Source organism: Chiloscyllium plagiosum, chromosome 2 (genome assembly GCF_004010195.1).
Source record: "Chiloscyllium plagiosum isolate BGI_BamShark_2017 chromosome 2, ASM401019v2, whole genome shotgun sequence".
NCBI lineage: Eukaryota > Metazoa > Chordata > Chondrichthyes > Orectolobiformes > Hemiscylliidae > Chiloscyllium > Chiloscyllium plagiosum.
Window position 1 is genome coordinate 93748611 of NC_057711.1, and position 26418 is coordinate 93775028.

Here is a 26418-nt window from a genome sequence, read left to right on the forward strand (position 1 = left end):
AATTTATTGTTGACGGTAAGAAATTTTTGCTGTTCAATAACTGGAACGGATAGCAATATTGGTGTGTATTAGCGTATATTTTGGGCAGCCTTCTCTGGATACATTCTTCATTATACCTGATGCTTAATACACTTTTTTCAAGTTTCGTGTCTATAGCTGGTAAATCCTTTGCAAGTTTTGAAATGTCAGCTTCGATCACCTCTATGTCTGAGTCATAGACTTATGGAATCATAGTCATACAGCAGGGAAACAAATCCTTCAATCCAGTATTCTCCACTTAGTTACCAGTATTTCCTGTAGATTTCCAGTATTTTTGAGAGTTATTGTCTGGTTATTGAGTCTGGTCATCTCATTAGTCTCTATCAAACTGTTGAACCCATGTAACATTTTAAGTTTTTGAAGAAGAGTCATACTAGACTCGAAATGTTAACTCTATTCCAGTTTCCACACATGCTTCTAGATCTTCCACTGAGAGCACTTCCTAGATTTTGAGAACTATCTATATAAAATAAACTCTTCTCACTTCTCTTTGGATTTTTTGTTTGGCCAAGTTTGTGAAATTTGAGTCATTTGAGTCATTTGACCTTCTTGCCAGGAGAAATTAATCTTCTCCCTGGTCCTTAGTGATTTTGAACACCTTTATTAAATTAACCTTCAACCTTTGCTGCTCCAAGGAGAATAATCATTAATTCCTGGGGCAATTTAACAGTCTGCAGCTTCGTCAGCAAAGAGATGTAAGGCAGAACCTTTGGCTAAGTGCAAGTTAGGGAGTTTGGAAGGTTTTTCACCAGATTGCCCCACACTTACCTCCTACCATGGCTCATGCTCTACCACTCACTATTCCTTGTAGTAGCATGCCTCACATGGTCTTGTTTCACACATTTTCCACAACACAAGCCTTAGATGGCTTCAGTACTACCTACTCACCTGCCCAGGACACCTCAGCATCTTTCACACACCTGCAACAGCACTAACAATGCTTTCACCTCACTTAATTCTTCCCTTTCTTTCATTCCAGAAGAATAACCCGCTATGAGTGTAATGCTGTGAATGTAAAGGGCTTCAGTTGGTGGGTCTTGCAGTGCCCTCTGCTGAGTTAAAATATTAAGTTGCCTGTTAAAATGCCTGTTAAAATACTAAGTTAAAGAGCTCTACTCTACTAAAGAGGATTATATAACATGCAATGACAGTACACTAGGAATTTCCATGGTTCACGTAAAAAAAGAGGGTGCATGTCTCTCATTAATAAGAATTATTCTTAATCATTTTTCCCTATAATTACAAAATAATCAACAACTCTTCTTCTTCAGATTCTCATTTTCTAATAATCCCATTGTCAGCTGATCTCCCAGCCTAATTGATTTGACTGGTGGTTCCACAGTGCAGGAACTATAATGTTGAAAAGAATGATCACAGTAAAATTTTTGAAAAGTTATCAATGGGGTTCATAATGATGTTGTGCAATTGTATAAAGCAATTTAATTTATCACCTTGAAGTCGAGTTGAACAAAAACTAAAAAGGTGTAAAGCAGTCTGTCAACTTATCATTCATTTTACACTGAAGCTAAGATCAATTTATTAGCTGCATAGGCATTAGTTATTTCCTGAATGATATTTTTCAGAGACCTTTTCAACAGTATTGGAAAGACAGACTCCCTGGCAACTTTAATTTTGCACCCCACAACAGATCACTAACTTAATGCCAAATCTTTGTCATGCCCTGTGTTTTCACTCCAGATACTGCCAGTGAATGATGAGCCTCCAACGATGAAGCCTGGCCTGAAGCCCATGATGTATTGTCTTGAAGGGGCAGAAGTCGCTATCACAGCAGAAAATCTCTATGCTACTGACCTGGATAGCGATGATGAGAGGCTGATGTTTATGATTGCAAGGCAACCATTCCATGGAGCGGTACAGAAGGATAGTCAAATTATTGACCACTTTTCTCAGGCAGATATCCTTTCTGGCTCAGTGACATATATTCATACTGGTAAGTAGCTTCTCCTAATATAATTTTGCTATGTTCTTCATACCCATCTAAGATCTTTCAAATTACTCTATAAACCAAAGCCATTTGGCCCTTAGATTAATAAATTCATAGACAGTTTCATAGATTCATATAGTGCAGAAAAGGCCCTTTAGTCCATCAAGTCTGCACCAATATAGCAACCAGTAAAAGTGTATTAACCCCAGTTTCCTGCACTTGTCTGATATCTTTGAATATTTTATCTCAAGTGCTCATCCAAATATATTTTAAAGGTTGTAAGGTTTCCAGCCTCCGCTACCTTTCCAGGCAGTGCATTCCAGATTTCCCCCAACCTGCTGAGTGAAAAGATTTCCCCCTAAATCCCCTCTAAATCTCCTAGCTCTTAGCCGAAAACAATGTCCTCTTGTGAATGACCTCTCAGCCCAAGGGAAACAGCCATTCTATATTCACCTTGTCCATACCCCTCAATCTTGTATATTTTAAACATGTTCTGCTTCAGTTTTTTTCTGCTCTAAAAGAAAACAATCCAAGATAATCCAGTCTCTACATATAGCTCACCCCAGTTGACATCTTGGTGAACCTCCTCTGCATCCCCTCTAGGGCTATCACATCCTTCCTGTAGTGAGATGGCCAGAACCGCACACATTACTCCAGTCGTGGCCTGACCAATTATCAGTACAACTCCAACATTACCTTCTTGCTCTTATACTCTGTACCATAGCTGATGAAAGGAAGCATCCCATATGCCTGCTTAACTATCTTATTCACATACTCTGCCGACTTCAGGGATCTGTCAATAATTACTCCAAGATCCCTCTGTTGCTCTGAGCTACACAGTATTCTGCCATTCATTAAATGCTCCCTCATCTTGTTTCTTCTTCCAAAGTGCATCGTCTCGCATTGTCAAGGTCAAATGCCATCTGCTAGGAGAAAGTGAGGACTGCAGATGCTGGAGATTAGAGTCGAGAGTGTGGTGCTGGAAAAGCACAGCATGTCAGGCAGCATCCGAGGAGCAGGAGAATCGATGTTTCGGGCATAAGACCTTCATCAGGAGATGAGCAAATAAATAGACAGTTCACAGAAGTGTGTCAGAATAATCATTGGGAAATTATACTAGGGGATTTTAAATTCCTCGACGTAAATGGGGACAGTCATAGTGTTAAGGGTTTAGAGGGGGCACAATTCTTGAAATGTATGCAGTGAGTGATTTGTATCAATATATAGAAGGTCCAAAAAAGGATGGCGCAGTGCTGGATCTGGTTCAGAGAAAAGAAGCTGGAAAAGTGTTCAATGTGGCAGTGGGGAAACATTTGGGCAATAGGAACCAAACATGTATGGTTCAAATTACTTCTGGACAAGGAAAAAGATAGACTGCAAAAAACAGTTTTGGATTGTTGGAAGTCAGATTTGCTCCTGTTGTCTCTTTGGGGGCTTATAATATACTCCCAGTAAAGTAGGTGCCCCCTTAAGGTTCCTAATTTCTATCTACAAAGCTTCATTTGAGGACTCTTCCAAATTATCATCTCAGCTCTGATGAAGAGTCATCTAGACTTGAAACATTAGCTTGGTCTCTATCCATAGATGTTGTCTGACCCACGTGATCTCCAGCATTGGTTGTTTTCAGTACAGATTGCAGCATCTGCAGTAAATTTCTTCTATCATCTGTCCTTATTGCAGTATTTGACTCCTTAATTAATAATGCAACATCACTACCATTTTTACAGCCTCCTCCGTCTCACCTAAGATCCTATACATCAGAATGTTGAGTTGCCAGTCTAGCCCTTTCCTCAACCATGTTTCCGTGATGGCAACAATATCATACACCCATGTGGCAAGCATGCTACTAACTCATCAGTATTAAGTGTTACACACTGTGCATTAAAAACCATCCAGCCTTGCCTTACTCTCTCAACAGTCAACACAGCTGAACTCACTGTGACTTACTTCTTTTGCTGGAGCATGATGTAGCTCTATTTTATCAACATTCTGCCCCCACCCAGCCTGACTAATTTAAACTCATCCCAACAGCACTAGCAAACCTACATGCATGGATATTGGTCCCAATATGTTTCAGGTGCAGACTGTCTTGTTTGTACATGTCCCATATTCCCCCAAAATGGTCCAAGTGATCTACAAATCTAAAACTTTCATGCTAGCATCAATTTTGGAGCCACAATTACTCTGTCCTATTTTCATATTTCTATACTTGCTAGAATGTGGCACTGGGAGTAATCCAGAAATTACAACCATTGGGGTCCTGCTTTTTAATATACCACCTTGGCTCCCTGAATTCATGATGGAAGATCTCATTGCCCATTTTGTTCATGTCATTGGTACCAACCTCTAACCCATTAGCCTCCTCTTTCAGGATGCCCTGACCGTAGAATCAGGTGGGCAAAACATCACCCTGGAGTCACATCTTCAGCTGCAGAAATACCTATTTGCTCTCCTGACTAAAGATATCACTGTTGCTGTTCCTTTCTTTGCCCAACCCCTCCCGCCCTGCCCACCCAGCCTCCACACAGTCAAGCCACTTGTGGTGCCAGAAGCTTGGCTCTGACTGCATTCATCTGAGGTACCAGCATCCTAACATCACCTTCTAAAATGGAATACCAGTTAGCGGATTCCTTCATTACCTGCCTGTAATTTTTCAACTGTCTGATGGTCACCCATTCGCTCTTTTCCTCTAGTCCCTTGAGCTGCAATGTGACCATATCCTTAAACATTCTTATCTTGTAACTCTAAGGCTCATAGATGTGCCACAATGTTTCCAACCACTGCTCCAGCTTTAAAACCGAGAGCTCCAGCGTCTGCAGTTGGGAGCACTTCCTGCATATGTAGTCATCTGGGAGACTGGCAGCATCCACGTGTGACAAGCTACACATTCCACTCAGCTGGTCTCTCCTGTCATTTTTTAAACTTACAATTGACACCTAGAATTATTAGTCTTATTTTTAATTAAAAATTACACAACACCATGTTGTAGTCCAAAAGGTTATTTGGAAGCTCTAGCCTTTGAAGCGCAACTCCTTCATCAGGTACATAGAACATAGCACATAGAACATAGAACATTACAGTGCAGTACAGGCCCTTTGGCCCCTAATGTTGCACCACCCTGTGAATCTAATCTGAAGCCCATCTAACCAACACTAATTCCATTTTCATCCATATGTTTATCAAATGACCATTTAAATACCCTTAAATTTGGCGAGTCCATTACTGTAGCAGGCAGGGCGTTCCATGCTCTTACTACTGTCTGAGTAAAGAAACTACCTCTGACATCAGTCCTATAAAAATTTAAAGCTATGCTCCTTCATGCTAGTCCTCATTATCCGAGGAAAAAGGCTCTCACTATCCACCCTACCTAACCCTCATGATTATCTTATATGTCTCAATTAAGTTACCTATCAATCTCCTTCTGTCAAATGAAAACAGCCTCAAGTCCCTTAGTCTTTCTTCATAAGACCTTCCCTCTATAACATGCAACATCTGAGTAAATCTCCTCTGAACCCTTTCCAAAGTTTCCACATTCTTCTCATATGAGGTGACCAGAACTATATGCAATACTCCAAGTGTGGCTGCATCAGAGTTTTGACAAGCTGCGACATGACCTCATGGCTCCGAAACTCAATCCCTCTACCAATAAAAGCTAACACACCCGTATGCCTTCTTAACAAACCTATCAACTTACAGGGATCTATGTACATGGACACTGAGATCCCTCTGCTCATCTAAACTACTAAGAATCTTACCATCAGCCCAGTAGACTGCATTCCTGTTGCTCCATTCAAAGTGAATCACCTCACACTTTTCTGCATTAAACTCCATTTGCCACCTCTCAGCCCAGCTCTGCAGCTTATCTGTGTCTCTCTGTAACCTGCAACATCCTTCAGCACTATCCATGACTTCACCAATCTTAGTGTTATCCGCAATTTTACTAACCCATCCTTCTACGCCCTCATCTAGGCCATTTATAAAAATTACAAAAAGAGCAGTGGCCCCAAAACAGATCCTTGCAGTACACCACTAGTAACTGAATTCCAGGATGAACATTTCCCATCAACCACCATCCTCTGTCTTCTTTCAGCTAGCCAATTTCTGATCCAAACCACTAAATCACCCTCAATTCTATGCGTCTGTATTTTGTGCAGTAGCCTACCATGCGAAACATTATCAAACGCCTTACTGAAATCCATATACACAGCATCAGCCACTTTACCCTCTCCACCTGTTTAGTCACCTTTTCAAAGTACTCAATAAGGATGTGAGGCATGACCTACCCTTCACAAAACCATGTTGACTATCCCTGATCAACTGATTCCTTTCGAAATGATTATAAATCCTATCTTTTATAACTGTTCCAACACTTTACCCACAACCAAAGTAAGGCTCACTGGTTTATAATTAATAGGGTTGTCGCTACTCCACTTCTTGAATAAGGGGACAACATTTGCTATCCTCCTGTGTTCTGGTACTATTCCTGTAGACAATGACAACATACAGATCAATGCCAAAGGCTCTGCGATCTCCTCCCTGGTTTCCAGAAAATCCTAGGATAAATCCCAGCCGATCCAGGGGATTTATCTATTTTCTCACTTTCCAGAATGCATAAGCCTCCTCCTTGTGAACCTCAATCCCGTCGAGTCTAGTAGCCTGTATCTCAGTATTCTCCTCAACAACATTGTAACTGTGAAGGAGCAGTGCTCCAAAAGCTAGTGCATCCAAATAAACATGTTGGAGTATAACCTGGTGTTGTGTGATTTTTAACTTTGTACACCCCAGTCCAACATCGGCTCTTCAATATCATAGTCTTAGACTTCCTACTCAGGTTATGAAAATGTTAACTGTAACAAGGTTCCCACTTCTCTATTTCTGTAGGATAAGAAAGGTCTAACAAGAAATTGTCAGGTGATCAGTACTGGGGTGTCACGGTGGCTCAGTGGTTAGCATTGCTGCCGCATAGCACCAGTGACTCCGGTTCAATTCCAGCCTCAGGCAACTGTCTGTGTTGAGTCTGCACGTTCTCCCTGTATCTTTGTGGGTTTCCACTGGGTGTTGTGGTTTCCTCCCACAGTCTGAAGATGTGCAGTTTAGGTGGATTGCTCACGTTAAATTGTCCATAGTGTCCAGGGATGTTTGGGTTTGGTGGATTAGCCAGGGTTTCAGGAATAGTGAAGGGGCATGTGCGTGTGGGTGGAATGTTCTTCAGAGGATCAGTGTAGTGTCGATGTGCCACATGGCCTGCTTCCACACTGTAGGGACTCTATGATTCAATTCAGAGCCTTTCTCACCTTTTGAAGTTATGCTGTCAACAGGAGCTGCACTGAAGATTCCCACGGTGTTCCTGCGACAGAGGAACAGCTTACCAGTTACTGTGCCCCTGCTCACCTACCCCTTGTCCTGTAAAGACTAGGCCTGAATCCACAGTGTCAAGATTAGAGTGCTGTTGGAAAAGCACAGCAGATCAGGCAGCATCCGGGAACAGGAAAATCGACATTTCGGGCAAAAGTCCTTCATCAGGAAGGGTTTGCCCAAAATGTCAATTGTCCTGCACTTTGGATGCTGCCTGACCTGCTGTGCTTTTCCAGCATCACTCTAATCTTGACTCTGATCTCCAGCATCTGTAGTCCTCACTTTCGCCTGAATCCATACTGTGCTTGATTTATAGGCTTACCAGTTACTGTATTCCTCCCTGCCTCCTGGTTGCTGCTTTGAACCAAGCTAAGCGTACTGGCTAACAAACTGGCTAAATGTCCATGTCAAGCCTGAGCCAATATAAGGACAAAATACTGATGATGTTAGAAATCTGACTTACCTAATAGTCATTCCTCAATCAAAATCACCCAGAGACTCTATCTGATCTATTTGATTATTATCTTGTCTTTGGGACCTTGCTATGCACCAATTGGCTACAGTATCTCCACACTTCAGTACCAGCAGTACTTAAAGGTATTTACATCTTTTTATTAAATTCCACATCTCACTACAACAGTGTGATTATCAAGTGTCTCCTCCCTTGAAATGCCTTTGGCAGGATTTACAGAGTTAAATTAAAATCAAATTGGTGCATGGTCCCTTGAGTATAAGAGGTTGCTTATAGAGACAGGTAATATGATCAAGATGTTTAAAACATTAAAAAGACTTTTTTTGTGTAAGAAGGAGGAAAGTATTTCCTCTGGGTGAGAACATCCACAATAAAGGAAAGTTTTCCTGAAATTAGAGGCAGGCTATTCATGAATGAAATCAGGAAACTGTTTCACAAAGAGTTGCAGAAATCACAAAGAGTTGGGCGGCATGGTGGCATAGTGGTTAGCATTGCTGCCTCACAGCGCCAGAGACCCGGGTTCAATTCCCGCCTCAGGCAACTGTCTGTGTGGAATTTGCACATTCTCCCTGTGTCTGGTCTGCGTGGGTTTTCTCCGGGTGCTCAGGTTTCCTCCCACAGTCCAAAAATGTGCAGGTTAGGTGAATTGGCTATGCTAATTTGCCCATAGTGTTAGGTGAAGGGGTAAATGGAGGGGTCTGGGTGGGTTGCTCTTCGGAGGGTTGGTGCGGATTTGTTGGGCGGAAGGGCCTGTTTCCACACTGTAAGTAATCTAATCTAAATCTGGAGTTCTCCCCCTATAAAGCTATGAGGTTTTGAAATGGAGGTGATGATACTTTTTGTTAAGTAAAGCTTTTAAAGGACATGAATTAAATCAAAATTGAGGCGAGGTGCAGATTACGATGATCAAATCGGATGGATGAACATGCTCTTGCTGATCTACACGTAGCCCTCAAGTTCTAACTTCTGAAACAACTAGTGGTTTATGTTTGCCTGCTTTTGATGTTTGTTTCAGTCTAGTGCAGAGGAGCCTCAATTATTCGGAAGACACGGGTGGGGAGTATTTCATTCGGTTAATCAAATTCCGGATAACTGAATACCGGATAACATAGTTTAGCCAAGCATCGGGACCTTGTGATCTTGCCGGATAATCCGATATTCAGATAATCGAATGCCAGATAATAGAGGTTCCTCTGTATTTGCAAATCCACCACTTGAGGAGCAGGCAACATTCAATTTTAATCAATGTCTTAAGATAGCTATAAGAAGTTGGATAATCACTGACAAGTAAAGGGGCTGTGGTTGGGGAAACTAGGTAAATGAATCAAATAAATGTAATACACTGCATCGTGGGTTATTGAAACTGCTTTAACTGCCATCCTAAGGTGGATATTGTGGGTTTTTGTTTTTTTTAAGAACTGCACAAGCAAATTTCTATTGAATCGGGGAGTTTTACTAATGCACTTCTGTTGATAAGTTGAGAATTCTGTTGGAGTAGCATTGTTACTGTCTGGAAATAGACAGTAATACAGCTAAAAATGGAAATTATTGACATCCTGAAATCAACCACTTTAAGTAGAAAAGGTTTGAACAACCATTTGTTCAATGTTCCTTCATTTGCTGAAATATTGAACTTCTGTTTGCTGTTTCTTGCTATCTTCCCTCCAAGTCCTTTATCACAACATTCTGTAGCTTCTGTTGTAGTTAACTGTCTATCTTTGGCCGATGACAAAACAATGCTGAATGAGGAAATGGCAAAGTAAAAATTGACCAAAATGTTCCAGCAGTTCCGCATTCTATTGGGTTAACCAGTCTCTAGCAGGGACAGGTGAGAATACTTGAATGAGATTTAGCAACTCTTTATTTGCTGATTAAAATCACCCACGCTTTCAACTCCAAATTACTACCCTTGCAGGAAGAGTTGGCCAGGAACAGGAGTTTAGATTGGATTCCCTACAGTTCGGAAACAGGCCATTTAGCCCAACAAGTCCCTACAGATCCTCCGAAGAGTAACCCACCCAGACCCATTCCCCTACTCTACAGTTGTTATAGACCAGGGTAGACCCCTTCAAAACATTTTAAGAAGCTAGCCCCACACCCTAAATTTTCTATTTGTTTTAGGCAGGGGTAAAGTGGATATCCCAGGAGTGATGTATCTGGTCAAACCACTTGGCTTCAAGTAAAAAAACAATTTGTTTACACACCACCAAATGAAACACAAACAAAAGAAAACAGTGATTTGAAAACCGACTGACTCTATTGCAACTTAGTGATGCTATTCCAATTTCCTGCAAAATCCCCATAAACACACCCCCTGAGCAACAAAGGTAAATTCAAATCTAGGTTAGAGAGAGAGGATCAGCCAGGAATCATTTGGAATCAGCATGGAACCTGTTTTCACTCTCGCTGCTCCTCTGTCCCCAGCTAAACCTAAACCAAACTAAAAAGATACCTGAACTGGGAGAACTGGCCAACCCCCTTTCATTCTATAACTGTTTTAAAAATAAAACCTAATAGTCTTTTCCTTGATTGTTGCCTTGGCAGTATCTATTAGCCATTAGCAAAGACCTCAAATCCCAGAAAAATTGCAACATCTGCCTTTTACAACCCCTCTTGAAAAAAACCCAATAACAACATAATCTTGTTGAAGGAGCAGCATCATCAGAGCTCGCTTTCGAGAAAAAGAATCATCAATACCCAAAGATGGCTTCATTTCAAAACCCTGTAATCTTACACTGTTATGTACGTTACATTGACTAAAACCATGTAAACACACATTACTGCATTCTATTTCAGTCCGCTCATCCCCGCCACAGAACATTTCTCATCCAAGACTCAACAATGTGTTGGTGATCACGTTTTCCTCTCCTGCCACATGTACAATGTATAATTGAATGGCTATAATAATATGCTCCATCTAAATAATCTGGAATTTTTGTCCTTAAATTTCCCCAAAAACTTCAATGGGTTATGATCGGTGTATATGATTGTCTCAAATACATGACTAGTAACATAAACATGGAAATGTTGTTACGCCAACACCAAGCTCAAAGTCTCCTTCTCCATTATCCAATATTTCTGCTGATGAATGTTCAATTTTCTGAAGTAATACTGATAGGCCTTTCTACCTTTTTCTTGTCTTCTTGTAAAAGATAGCACTGACACCCACATCACTTGCATTGATAGCCAACTTGAATGGCATTGCATAATGAGGCGTGGCTAATACTGGGGCAGCAGTTAACACAGCTTTCATGCTGTCTAATGCCTTTTGAGAGTCCGCTATCCACTGAAACTTCTGGTATTCCTTTAGTAACTCAGTGAGTGGAGCAGCTACACTGCTAACATTTGGTACAAATTTCTGATAAAACCCACTCAATCCCAGGAATCGTAATACAGATCTTTTTGTCAAAAGCATGGCAAACACCCAATAACAAGTGGGACCACTTGTTCGTGTCCAATAACGTGGCTCAGGAAGATGACTTGGACTTTGACAAATTCACTCTTAGCCAGGCTTATCATCAAGGTAGATTCCAGCATCTGCAATTTTGTTGTCTCTAACCAGGTTTATCATCAAGCCAAGTAAAAGTGAGGACAGCAGATACTGGAGATTTGAGTCAAAAGTGTGATGCTGGAAGAGCACAGCAAGTCAGGCAGCATCTGAGGAGCAGGAGAATCGATGTTTTGGGCAAAGGCCCTACGTCAGGAATGAGGCTGTGAGCTGAGGGGGTGGTGAGATGAATGGAAGGGGAGGGTGGGGCTAGGGTGAAGGTGGTTTAGAATGCGATAAGTAGATGAAGGTAGGGACAATAGCGATAGTTCGGAGAGGTGGGTGGAAGATGGTCAAGTAGGACTGGTCATAAGGGCAGTGCCGAGTTGGGAGGTTGGATCTGGGATAAGGTAGGGGGAATGAGGAAACTGGTGAAATCCACATTGATGCCGTAGGTTTGGAGGTTCCTGAGGCGGAAAATTAGGCGTTTTTCCTCCAGGTCCCAGGTGGTTAGGGAGTTGCAAAGAAGGAGGCCTAGGACCTGTATGTCCTTGGCAGAGTGGGAGGGGGAGTTGAAATGTTCTGCCACTGGGTGGTGAAATTAGTTGGTATGGGTGTCCTGGAGATTATCTTTGAACAGCACTTCCATTTACTTATTGCACTCTCAGCTACCTTCCACCTAGCCGCACCCCCCAACCCCCCTCCCATTTATCTTACCACCCCTTCGGCTCACAGCCTCATTCCTGATGCAGGGCATTTGCCTGAAACATCAATTCTCCTGCACCTCTGATGCTGCCTAAACTGCTGTGCTTTTCTAGGACGACACTCTCGATTCTTATCATCAAGCCTGCCTGCTGAACTTGATTGAACTATTCTGATAAATGTTGCAAAAGTTCATCCCATGTGTGACTAAAAATCATGAGGCTATCAATATAAACTACACAATTGGGTAATCCGGCAATGACGTTATTGGCTAGTCTTTGAAATGTGATTGACACATTTTTCAGACCAAATGGTATTGATACAGTCCATTTTGCGGTACAAAAGCCAAAATTTTCTTCACTCTTTCGGACAAATGTACTTGCCAGTATCCTTTGAGTAAGTCCAATTTAGAAATATAAGTAGCTTGTCTCACCTTTTCAAACTGTGTTCCAAATGTGGTTTCGGATATGAATAAGATTTTGTAACTGCATTGATTTTGAGATGACCCATAACTGTTAGGTACCATCTGGTTTTGCACAATTACTATTGGTGAGCACCCAGTCACTGAAACTCACTTCAATTATTTTATCTTGGAGCATGTATTTAATCTCCTTTTGAACCTGTAGCAATTTTAGAGGGTTATGCCTGTCTTGCTTAAATGGAACAGCATTTCCAATATCATGCATAATTAGGTTAGTACTACCCACCTTATTTCCACATATCTCCCCTGGCCATAGCAATAACTCTCTCAGGTCATTTCAATTTTCCTCTGGAAGGTAACTCAATAATTTATCCCAATTTTTGACAACTTCCTCATTGTCCAAGTTAATTTAAGTAATATCCAATTCAGAATCCTCTGAACTTCATTTTTCACTCTGCATTGTAACCAGTAACTCCATCACCTTTTGCTTTCCTTCCTTGTCAAAATACATTCTGAGTACGTTCACATGACACACACTTCTATGTAAAGTCCTTATCAAATAGTTTACCTCACTCGATCTTCTTTTGACTTGGTAAGGTTGACTAAACCTTACTTTTAAAGGTTCACCTACCACTGGAAGTAACCCTTACACTTTAACACTGAAAGTAAAATTTTGGGTTTTTGATTTCTTGTCTGCTTCTGTTTCATTGTATGATGTGATATTTTCAAATGCTGTCTTGCCAACTCCACTCTATTTACTCTTTCCCTAAAATCTGACACACAGTCCAAATATGTGGTCTCTGAATTCTGACTCACCAGTTTCTCCTTAATTAACTTTAGTGGTTTTCTCATTTAATGGCCAAAAACTAATTCAAGTGGACTGAATTTGGTGGATTCATTTAATGCATCTCTGATTGCAAAAAGGACAAATGGAATTCCTTTATCCCAATAGTCTTGACTATAAGCCCTTAACATGGTCTTCAATGTAGAATTGTTTTATTCCTAAGCTGTCTGTAACTTCCTTGAATAATTTTGATGTAAAATTTGACCCGTGATCTGACTGGATCTCTGTGGGTAATCTGGATCGATTGAAAAATTTGATTCATCTGCAGTCCTTTTAGCTGTGATATTGCATAATGGAATATCCTCTGGAAATCTAGTGGACACATCCATTATTGTTAACAAATACTGATTCCTACTTTTTGTTTTAGGTAGGGATCTTACACAATCAATTAAGACTCTTGTAAAAGATTCCTCAAATGCCTGCATTGAGGAACGGGTTTTATTCTGCCTGTGGTTTCCCAGTTACCTGACATGTGTGACATGTCTGCCAAAGCTCATCTACATCCTTGTGCAGTCCAGGCCAGTAAAAATGTTTATGTATTTTAGCTGGAGTTTTTCTTATCTCTAAATGACCTTCTTTTGGTAGTTCATTCACCCACAACACCTCTTTTCTATAACTTACTGGCAATACAACTTGATGAACCTCTGTGCATTTCGCATCTGCCTGAATATATAATCATCTCTATTTCCTCATTAAGACATGATTTTTAAGATAGTAGCACTTAGGGATACATTCAGATTCTTCTTCTATGTATGCCTTTTTATACAATTGCTTCAAATTTTCATCTTTCTGCTGTAACTCAGTTAATTTCTCTGAGCTAAAGATATCAGCTTTGTCCTCCATCTGCTCCTGCATTGTCTCAAGCATCTGATCAAACAGTGTCTCTGATTTTTCCGCTTCAACTTTCTTATCTGTACTCCTTGATCTCTCCTGTTTCAACTGGTGACTTTGTGACCTTGTTACCACACAGTCAGGAAAAATTCCAGGATATGCTTCCTGTAATAGTTCAGTTGCCTAATTTTCCACCATCTTTTCAACCACGGTGGGCAGCACTCCTACTTGTGAACCAACTATTTAATTTGAAAGGACAAATTGTATTCCTCAAACTGAGAGCTTTTCCAGTACTCCTATCGGCACTTTTCCATCTTTCCATCTTTCACTGGATACTCTAACCTCACTATACATAATTGAGCACTTCATGTCTCATTGTGAACTCCACTTACTAGCACTTTTGCAGGCAATAGTCTTTTGGAGGTACATTTCTCCTCATCTTTCAACATCAAAGATTGACATGATCCTGTATCTCTTAGTCTAGATTAGAGTGGTGCTGGGTAGGCACAGCAGGTCCGAGGAGCAGGAAAATCAACGTTTCGGGCAAAAGCCCTTTACCAATTTTACCAACTTTCCTCCTTTACCAACCTCCGACCAATTTATACATGCTGGTGCAGTGTTTTAGCCTTCATTGTGCTTTCCGTTACCACTTCAACAAAATTCACTGGCTTAACCAGTTTTCCTTCATCTGTCTTCCCAATACTTTTCCTAACCCACAAACATTGTGATTTCATGTGGCCTTCATAATTGCAGTAAAAACACCGGAGCTTTTTAACTATTTTTCCCCTTCATGAGTTTCGTTTTTGCCCTGTGGTAAATTTTCTTTTTTATCTCCACCGAGATCTACTTTTCCCTTACCACGTGAGACTTCTCTTTTCCCTAATTTCTATCCCTTGTGGATTGAAATTGATATTGGAAGCCAACTTTGATTTATGAACCAACTCATAATCATCAGCCATTTCAGCTGCTAACTTTGCCGTTTTAATTCTCTGCTCTTCCATGTGAGTTCTCACTAATCCAGGAAGTGAATTTTTGAACTCGTCCAAAATAATCATTGCTCTAAGCAGTTTGTTCTAATTTTAATACCCTTATCTACCTATCAAAATTATGTTGTTTGATTCTTTCAAACTGAATATAGGTTTGTCCAGGGTCTCTCCTTAGATTCCTGAAACGCTGTCTGTAGGCTTTTGGCACAATGTCATATGCACTTAAAATGGCTTTTTTTTAACCTCCTCATGTGCCCAGATACCTCCTCTGATAGTGATGCAAATACCTCAGGAGCTCTACCTAAACGTTGTGTTTGGATCAGCAAAGCCTATGTGGTCACTGTCCACTTTTTGTTTAGCCACCTTCTCAAATGTGATGAAAAAGTCTTCTACATCCTTCTCATCAAATTCAGGCAATGCTTGGATTTATTTAAACAGATTTCCACCAGGCCTTTGGCTATGATTGATTTGCTCACCCTCAATCTCTTCCTCACTGAATTTACCTTCTGCCTTCATCACTATTCTTTTACATTGATCTTTCTGTCCAAGTGCCAATTTATGAAGTTCAAATTTTCTTTATTCTCTCTCTTTCTCTCTTCTCTCTCTCTCTTTCCATTTCTTCACACTCTGGCTTTTTGTATTTGCTTTGCTTTTAACTCAAACAATTTTATTTCTTTTTCTCTTTTTCTTTTGTCTCTTAGTCAAGCTGCTTCATTTTCAATTGAAGTTTAGCCATCTCCAAAACATCCAAAGTTTCAGCTTGCATTTCCAGCAAATTTAAATGCTCAGCTATTGTTATAATTGTCTTTCCCTTCCTCATAGAAAGAGGCAACCCCAACTCCAGCTTGACTGCCAATTCCAGCGGTTTTGCCTGTTCACTTTTTGTAAAGCCCCCAGAGTCACCTCTTCCACCCCAAGAAAACTCTTAGTGACTTAAAGACCCATTACTACACCAAGCAATGCTTAAACCAACAGAATTCGCCACCCAGAACAAAATATACTAACACCTATACCACTCGCTGCCGTTGAGTTGAATAACCCTAACCCCAAAGTGGAATTATAGAATAAATCCCACAAAGAGCCCCCAATCTGTTATGAACCAAGCCAGACCCCTCAAAACATTTTAAGAAGGTAGCCTAGGCCCTATTTTTTCTAATTGTTTTAGGCAGATATCCCAGTGTGATGCATCTGGTCAAACCACTTGGCTTCAAGTAAAAAAAGACTTTATTTATACACCACTGAATGAAACACAAACAAAAGAAAATAAGATAATTTCAAACACAGGTCTTTATAGGAGAGATGTTAGAGAAAGAGGATCAGCAAGGGATCATTTGATGAAGCATGAAACCTCTTCTTACTGGATCTGCTCCTCTGGTTTAGTTTTAATTGGGGGCAAATTAGAAAATTCCCCCAACTGGGAGAACTGGTCACACCCCTTTCATTGTATAACTGTTTTTGAAAAAAATCCTAAAAATCTTTTCCTTGATTGTTGGCTTGGGCAGTATCTGTTAGCTATTAGCAAAGTCCTCAAATTCCAGATAAATCAGAACGTCTGCCTTTTACAACCCCTCTTGAAAATAAACCAAGGACAATATAACCTTGTTAAAGAAGCAGCATCATCACAGCATGGGTGATGCCTTCCCTTTTGTCATGTGATCTTTTTTATGCTGACATCTATGAATTAGGGTTCAGGAGAGATTGGTCGCAGAAAAGACAAGATCAAGAACAATATTCAGTAAAGGGCTTCTTTGCAACACTGTTTTGTGCATATTATGTCTATGTGCTACAATACATTATGTTCAGAAACACGAGGCTCTAATCTTACCATTACATTCTTCAAAGGCAGTTTCATAATTTCTATTGTTAAGTATTGTTGGATTACCATCTGCTTTTCCATGCATATTGCTAATATTCACATGATGAGACCTCAGGCTTCTGCCTAGCTCTCTATACTGTTCTTTCATAACTTTCTGCCACAATGTTCTACTTATGCCCAGTGAGGAGCAGCTTTGTGACATGATTGCAAGGTTGCCTCAGGGTCCTAAAGCCCTTTCACAACATCAGTAAGGGGAAATAGGTTGCCAATGCCTCTTGTTTCCCCAGAACTCTATCCCAGCAAGTGTGAATTTCTTTTGGAAAGGCAAAAGGGGGAAGATAAAAAGATTAGGATATTCAGAGCAGTCCGTTTATGATTTTTTTTAGATTAGATTAGATTAGATTACTTACAGTGTGGAAACAGGCCCTTCGGCCCAACAAGTCCACACCGACCCGCCGAAGCGCAACCCACCCAGACCCATTCCCCTACATTTACCTCTTCACCTAACACTACAGCAATTTAGCATGGCCAATTCACCTAACCTGCACATTTTTGGATTGTGGGAGGAAACCGGAGCACCCGGAGGAAACCCACGCAGACACGGGGAGAATGTGCAAACTCCACACAGAGAGTCGCCAGAGGCGGGAATTGAACCCGGGTCTCTGACGTTGTGAGGCAGCAGTGCCCAAGTGGGATTTGAAGTGCGATTGTCAAGGTAAGGCTACAGACTAAAAATATAATCCTGATAAATTATTTCATTTGAAAAATAACCCTTTTGCTACTTGAATTTTTCCTCTCCTCAGGTGGTGAGGTAGGATTAACACCCTGTTTTGACACCATTACTTTTGTCATCTCGGATTGGGATGGAGGTACAGTGGAAGGTTGCTGTTCTGAGGAACCATTTTCTCCTTTGTTGTCAATACACAACTCTCTCCCTGTGTACGATCTTAACATTACTATAATGCCAATCAACAATCAGCCACCGACCATTATCATTGGTAAGAAAGTCAAGCAAACATTGATTTTTATGTTGACCAACATTAGCATGAATACTGCAGAGTTGATGTTTCCAGTGCTGTTAGAAAGATGTGGTGAAGTGGGAATGATATTGTCAAGAAGGTAGCATGATGGTTTGGAACAGGAATGAGAGGAAGATTGAATATTTATGTTAATTGTTTATTTTTCAGAGTAATTCCAGAGAACATTCCATTTGGTTAGAGATTGAATTGTCTACTTTTAAGGTGGTGATAGATAAATTTTCCCAGTTCTGAGAAAAGGTCACTGGACCTGAAATTTTAACTCTGATTTCTCTTCACAGATGCTGCCAGACCTACTGAGCTTTTCGAGAAACTTCAGTTTTTGTTTTTGACTTCTAGCATCTGCAGTTCTTTTGGTTTTTATAGATAGATGACGTTTGGGCTGGGGAAACAAGGATAATCAAAGGTAGAGGGGAATGTGGAATCCAAACGTAAACAGATCAGTCATAGTTTTGTTCATGGGTGGAGAAACCCAAGGAGCTGAATAGGCAACTTTTGTTCTAATTTCATATGTTCCAAAACTACAATGAGCGGAAGGCATATGATGACATGAATTGCAATAGGGCCAAACTGCTGCTAGTTCAGACACAGGTGAGCATAAATACTTTAATTTATTGTAGAGTGAAATACAGAGAGAAGACCAAGAACCAAACTTTTTCTTTTGGCTAATTGTCAGTTTCATAAAGTTTTGAAAGAAGAGGATTCCTAGTCATGAGGCCCAATGTATTCTCTTGCCACACCTTATCAAATGCTGCCTATCATTTACTACCTACCTTTGGTGCTCCTCTCACCATGTTCTAGTCCCAACCTGACATGCGTCGTTTACAGAACAAATTACATTTCAGCAGATATCAGCCGAAAGACTAGTATCCCTGGTGACAATGCCTTCTTTTAAAGGATGCTATGCACCAGGGCAAGATGGTGTTACCCCACACCACCAATGTAATGGCGCAGCAGCCACAAAGCTATACTGCTTATGGCATATAGCTAGCATTGCTGACCCTCCCTTGCACGTACAACCCTATTTTCTCAATCTCTTTGCTCTTTAGCCACCAGCCAGTTTACCTGTCCTCAGCTACATCCTGTCTAATCACCCTTGCTATGTCACCACTACTCTGTCCCGAATGTCTAATTTAGACTTCAATCTTGTCATTGTCCATCCAGGGTGCAACACATATTGATGAGCAATTGGACATTTCAGACATGAGTTTTTATTTACAATCAGTAAAAGTGAACACGAAAAAAATGAACAGAGGCTGCAGTTCCCTCTACATTGCAACCAAATGTCGGCATGATGACTAATGGCTATTTAATATTCTCTAACTGTACCTGCCATCTACTGGAGCTGGGAATCAATCAGGTCTTCTTTCGCTTGTGATACCCGACACAGCTGAGCTCTATTATGGACAGTTTCTATGAATTTTTAACCTCCCTAGTACCATCCTTTTCCAAAAAAAGACTCTTGTTCTTTCAGTTCTCCAGCACCTATCACATTGCCAATTGTGCAGAGCATAACATTATGCTGCACATTCTCTTCGGACTATTCTGGAGGGCTTCTCCTGACCAGTCCAAGCAGAATCACATTTCTAATAGCCCCATTGTCTGCTCCATTGTGCCCCTGGTTCCTGGATGTCCACCAATTTGGTGAAATGCAGCACCAGTTGAGTGACCAACACATTACTTTGAAAAGAGAGTACCTTCTGAACTCCAAACCTCCTTCCCATCCCAGATCCACATCAATCATTCAACTTTCCATTGAATTTAGTAGAATCTATACTTACATGACAGATGAAGCAATATTCCTCTTCTCCCACAGCACCCTAAAAAGTTTCATAAGCTATGGGTTGGTTTTAGCCAACATTCACTTCTTTTAAGTCATTGCTGCAAGCTTCTGTTGATGTTCAATTTGTAAGGACCAATAGCACGGTGCAAATTATCTTTGCCCAGCATTTGAACCTGAAGCATGTTCACTTTACAATGCTCATGGATGCTGAAATAATTACAAGCTAAATGTAGCTGGAATCTGCAAAACCATCATTCATGTGTTTGTCCCTTCCACGTCCTGGAGTCCAGCAGATGTGTGTGCCATCCATTAAACTGATACTGACTCCACCCAACCTGGCTGTTGTCCCAGCCATTTTCCAATTGCAGTTAGTGCCTAGTTAATGGCAAGTGATGAGAGGGAACATATATCGTGGTGGACACTGTCATGACTGGGTTCTGCCTGGTTGCCAGTTAACCCCATCCCCAGAGTCACCCTGTTGCCTTTTAGCATGTACTACCCAGACAGCCCATTTCCACCTATACCCCCCATGTAGAGACCTATCATAGAGTCATGGAGTTTTATAACATGTAAAGGAACCCTTCAACACCTCTTGTACTGGTCATCTACTCTAGTCCCATTTTCCAGCACCTGGCCTATAACCTGACATGCTATGGTGCTTTGAATGATTATCTAAATATTTCCTAAGTGTTGCGATGGTTCCTGTCTTCATTACCCTTTAAGATAGATATCCATCACCTCTGGTGGAAAAAAAATCTTTCCTCTAATCCCCTCTAAGCCTCCTGCCTTTTCTGTTAAAAATGCACTCTAGGTCATTGATCCCTCCACTAAGAGGAAAAGAAATCCTTCTCGTCTCTCTTCATAGCTGAATTACTCCAGCTCAGGCCGTATCCTGGCGAATCTCTCTGCACCTTCTCTTGAGTGCAATCACATCCTTCCTATTATATGGTGACAAATCCTGCTCACATTTCTCCAGCTGTGCCTGGCCACTGTCTTACACAGCTCCATTACAACCTTCTTTTGTTTTTAATTTATTGCCTTAACTAATAAAGAGTAGTATCTCGTGTAGCCTCTGAATCACCTTTATTCACCTGCTATGCCGACTTTAAGAATCTATGGACATGTACACAAAGGTCCCCATGCCTGAAGGTTCTACAACTTTGAATATTGAGTTGCTAGACCTGCCCCTTCCTCAGCAATGTCTCTGTGAAAACAACGATTTCATATCCAGTGTTTCCTCTAAGTGGCTATGCAGCTTCTCTCAGATTCCACGCACGCTGCTCAATGTGATGACCAGATTTGGAAATCATATGTACACGCTGACCTTAAGAGGTCTAGAGACCAAAGAAAATAATTTTGAGGCCACTAACTAATGTTATCAGGATCTCATAACTGGTAGCCTCCTCTTGACAGGAATGAGGACTGGACCTTTCCACTTTCTGACACGATCATTTCATTGAATACATGTGCATATGCTTGTTGTACAGGCAGCTGACATTTACTATAGGTGTTGGATTGACACCTGGGTGTGGGCCGTACAAAAAGACGTCTTTCCCTGGACAGATCCATACTGTCTGCACAAAACTGCATGTTAATACAGCAGTACTGATAGCCTTTAGACTCAGGTGAAGGAACAGAGTACTCCATATCGGAGTTGCTAATAGTGCTACATTGATGAACAGTGTAAATGTAAAGGCCTTGTTATCACCTAGTCTGTGACTACACACTATTATTTGTTAGCTACTATCAGTCCTCATTAATAGCTATTCACCCTTCTAGCCTGATGGTTATCCACTCCTTTGTCTGTGCAACTGTCCTTCTCTCTCTTTGGGCTCTATCTTGACCTATTGTTTACTCCTTACCACTTCACCCTACCCTATACTGTATTTTGCATAAAAAACAACATTTTCCTCGCTACTGCCAGTTCTGAGGAAGGGGCACTGGATCTAAAACATTAACGCTAATTTCTCTCCACAGATGCTGACAGACTTGCTGAGCTGTTCCAGCAATTACTGTTTTGTTATGAGAGGGGAGATCTAATAGAAACATGTACAATAATGAAGGGCATAGATAAGATAGAACCAAGGAGATTGTTTCCATTGGCAATGAAACTAGAACTAGGGGACATAGCCTCAAAATGAGGGGGAGCAGATTTAGGACTGAGCTGAGAAGGAACTTCTTCTTCTCCTAACGGGATTCCCTGCCTAATGAAGACATTGAGGCTACCACCTCATTGAACATTTTTAAGAAAAACATATTTTGAACTGTGAAGGAATTAAGCGTTATGGTGAGTGGGTGGGTAAGTAGAATTGAATCCATGAAAAAGATCAGCCATGATCTTATTAAATGGTGGGCCAGGCTTGAGGGGCCAGATAGCCTACTCCTGCTCATATTTCTTATGTTCTTATGTTCTTTTGTTTCTGATTTCCAGTATCTGCAGCTCTTTTGGTTTTTAAGTACAGTGGAATACTGCAGAAAAGTGCATAACATGTTAAAGTAATGAGTGGGCAAGTAGAGTTTGATGCAGAGAACTATGTGACCATCCGTTTAAAACTAAATAAAATAGAAACATTGAGGTTTTACAGGAAAAGGGCCCTTAGGCCCTCCATGTCCGAGCCTGTCAAAAACATCCACCTAACTATTCTTACCTTATTTTTCAGCACTTAGTCTACAACCTTGTATGCCTTGGCTTTGCAAATATACATATAAATACTTCTTAAATGTTATGAGGTTTTGTACCTCTACCTCTACCACCCTAAACAGGCAGAGTTTCAGATATCCACCTCATCAGGTGAAAAATGTTTTACCATACCATCTAAACCTCCTATCCTTGATCTTAAATCTATGCTTGCTGATCCTTCCAGCACAAGGAAGAGTTTCTTCCCATCTATCCTGTCTCTGCACCTTATGGTCTTATTCATCTCAATCATGTTCTCCCACTTCAGTCTCCTCTAATCCAAGGAAGATAACCCCAGTATAACCCATCTCTCTTCATAACTGAAACTCTCCAGTCCTGGTAATATCCTGGTAAATCTCTTCTGCAGCCTTTCCTGTGTAGCCCTCTTATAATGTAGATTCCAGAACTGTGCATAGTATTCTTGCTGTGGCCTAACCAACAATCTTTTTTAACAGTTCCAGCATCACCTCCTTGCTTTTAAACTCTGTCTCAGCTAATAAAGGGAAGTATCACACATACTGCCTTAACCACTTTATCTACTTAAATAAATCTATTTTACTATGGAATCACCAAGCAATATAGAGACCCAAATTCAAAACTCACAGAACATGAGTGAACAGGCACAGGAAACATTTCAAATTATTAATATATATTTGCCATTTATTTCAAAAGGTTTGGATTAAAAAGACTTGTGTCAAATGTGAAGTGTGAAAACAACTGAATAGTTCATTCTCAAAAGTATAAATTCAAGGAGTCGGTGACAACATCTTATTTAATAATTTTAATGTTATTTGAAACTGAATTTAATAAAATGCCTTTGTGCGATGATTTTCAGTGTTTTTAGTGTTGACTGTTGACTATGTTTAGCTCTTTGCAGCTTTGTTTATTTTGCCATTATATGAAGACCCCTTATCTGTTAAGAGGATGATTCATTAGTTGTTCTCCTGGAGTGAATAATAATGATTTCTTTGCATTCATGTCAAATTAAATTTACATCCATCTGATTGTCTCATTCTAGGTGAAACCTTTATTGTTGATGAAGGGTTGTCAGCTGCTATCACTGTCGGCCATTTGTGTGCTAGTGATCTGGATACTGCCAACGATGAACTGACTTTTGTTTTGTGGTCTTCACCCCAGTTTGGTTACATAGAGAACACATTACCTTCACCAGGCTACGAGAAGAGTAATGTGGGCATCAGCATAGGTAATATTAAAGTGAAATTATTCTTATTCCTCCAATCCAAGTAAGTGTTATATCCCCTGGCTGTAAACACATCACACCGCCAATGACTACAATAGATTAGCCTGTCTAATTTGGAACTTATGGGGCCTTATTTTGACTAGGAATAGTGTTGGGGCAAATGTCTTTTTCTGCTACTTTGCTTAAAACTTATAATTGTCCATGATGTGTGTAACATGAGTTTGAAATCAAGATGTAGCATCATTCTTATTTCTCTTTCTGAACACACTCTTTTAATAATACAAGAGAGAAGTGGTGAGGGAAATATTCTAATGAAGTACCTTACTCCATTAGAAAGTATTATGTTGCAATTTATTAACACTAGATTGCAAATGGTTTAATTCAGCAAGAATCTGGGTCCAGATTTTCCCTTATTTTTCAGAAGGCGCACTTTTATAGCTTTCAAAGTTGACACTAGACACTTCGTCAGCATCTTGTCAGTTGCCATTGATCATAGAGTGAACGGGGCAACTGTATAAATACTGTGACTACGATAACAGGCAAAGGCTGGGAATCCTGCACCAAATAACTTATCCCCACTCTTCAAAACTTGTATTCTGTCAGAGAGTCACAAATCAGAGTGCACATTCCTGGAAGAGTGCAGCCCTGACAGTGTCCCAGAAAAGCAACACCATCGAGGCCAAAACAGCCCACTTCATCATCGATCCATTGACCACCTTAAACATTTATTTCTTTCACCTCCAGTGTATAGTGGAACCTTTTGACAAAATGCAGATGAATTGTTTTATTTTGGATGGTGTCAAGCATCTTCAGTGTTATTGGAGCCTCACAGATTCAGATAAGTGGAGAGTATTTCATCATATTCCTGACTTGTGCCTCATTCATAGGGTCGAGCAATATCTTTACTGTAGTACAAATGTCTCAAGTTTTAAAATGAGCCAAGCCTCATCCACAATGCTTTCCTATCCAAATTGTTCATAATGGAGGCTGAGATATTTGCTGTCAGATTTTGTATTATCGTTGATTCTCCCAAGGATTTTCTCATGGAGTTGGTGAGAGCTATGGGGAGAGGCTGAACAGGCTGGGGCTGTTTTCCCTGGAGCATTGGAGGCTGAGGGGTGACCTTATAGAGGTTTACAAAATTGAGGGGCATGCATAGGATAAATAGACAAAGTCTTTTCCATGGGGTCTTGGAGTCCAGAACTAGAGGGCATAGGTTTAAGGTGAGAGGGGAAAGATATAAAAGGGACCTAAGGGACAACTTTTTCACACAAAGGGTGGTATGTGTATGGAGTGAACTGCCAGAGGAAGTGGTGGAGGCTGGTACAATTGCAACATTTAAAAGGCATTTGGATGGGTATATGAATAGGAAGGGTTTGGAGGGATATGGGCCGGGTGCTGGCAGGTGGGACTAGATTTGGGTTGGGATATCTAGTTGACATGGAGGGGTTGGACCGAAAGGTCTGTTTCCATGCTGTACATATCAATGACTCTATGACTAGAGAGGATAAGTACCTATGCCACACGAAGTTCCATGCCAAGTTGTTTCTGGTTTCCCTCTTTCTTGATAGAAATTACAGACTGGTTAATGTACTCTGCTTTTATTTTGCATGCTCATCAACTTTTATTTTTCTGTATGTTGCTCCCTTAAAGATCTACTCAGAGTTTTCTGCCCTGGAAAACACTCCCTCATGAACTGGTACCTTAATGATCCTTTCTCCCTGCCTTAACTGTAAACCATGTTTGGTGACTCACTATCTGCAGATCCCACCTCTCCATATGCTCTTAAAGAACATGCAGTGCCAATATCTGAGCTGATTGTTTCAAGCGTGTGACTGAGTGATGGTGGTTCATGATCAACCACGAGTTCCTTTTCAGCACACCCACTGTGGTAGTTTAGCTGTACCTAACGGGAGAAAGGTAAAGTTATGAGCTCGTCATGAGAGTGGAGGGCAGAATGAGGAATCTTACACCATCTGCAGTTTATAAATCAGAAAAAAATTGTGAAACAAAGGCATATTTGGAATGTGAGAAAGTGAATGGTGTATAAAAATGCTGTTGAATGTTCAATAGTTTCATTCCTGACACAGGCATGACTACTCTAGTGATGGCCTTGATGGTGTTACTTTTCTGGGACACTGTCAGGGCTGCATTCTTCCAGGAATGTGCATTCTACTGCCCCCTTGACCATGACCCCACCTCCAACCATCAAGCCATCAACTCCCAGACCATCCATAACCTCATCACCTCAGGGGATCTCCCATCCACCGCCTCCAACCTCATAGTCCCACAACCCCCATCGCCCGTTTCTACCTCCTACCCAAAATCCACAAACCTGACTGCCCCGGCCTGCTCCTGCCTCACCGAACTCATCTCTGCATACCTCGACACGGTCCTGTCACCCTTAGTTCAAGAACTCCCCACCTACGTTCGGGACACCACCCACGCCCTCCACCTCCTCCATGATTTTCGCTTCCCCTGTCCCCAACGCCTTATCTTCACCATGGACATCCAGTCCCTGTATGCCTCCATCCCCCATCACGAAGGACTCAAAGCCCTCTGCTTCTTCCTTTCCCGCCGTACCAACTAGTACCCTTCCACTGATACCCTCCTTCGACTGACTGAACTGGTCCTCACCCTGAACAACTTCTCTTTCCAATCCACCCACTTCCTCCAAACCAAAGGAGTAGCCATGGGCACCCGAATGGGCTCCAGCTATGCCTGCCTCTTCATTGGATATGTGGAACAGTCCATCTTCCGTAGCTACACTGGCACCACCCCCCACCTTTTCCTCCGCTACATCGATGACTGTATCGGCGCTG

The 26418-nt window shown here is 41.1% G+C and overlaps 1 protein-coding gene across 1 annotated transcript in view; it reads left to right on the forward strand.

Moving 5' to 3' along the window:
* frem1a (Fras1 related extracellular matrix 1a) overlaps window positions 1–26418 on the forward strand; it is a 313938-nt gene that overhangs the window by 133638 nt on the left and 153882 nt on the right. Inside the window, exons 15-17 of the mRNA XM_043714338.1 lie at window positions 1738–1990; window positions 17702–17896; window positions 23414–23599. Of these exons, the coding sequence (XP_043570273.1) occupies window positions 1738–1990; window positions 17702–17896; window positions 23414–23599 (634 nt within the window). The remainder of the gene's footprint in view (window positions 1–1737; window positions 1991–17701; window positions 17897–23413; window positions 23600–26418) is intronic.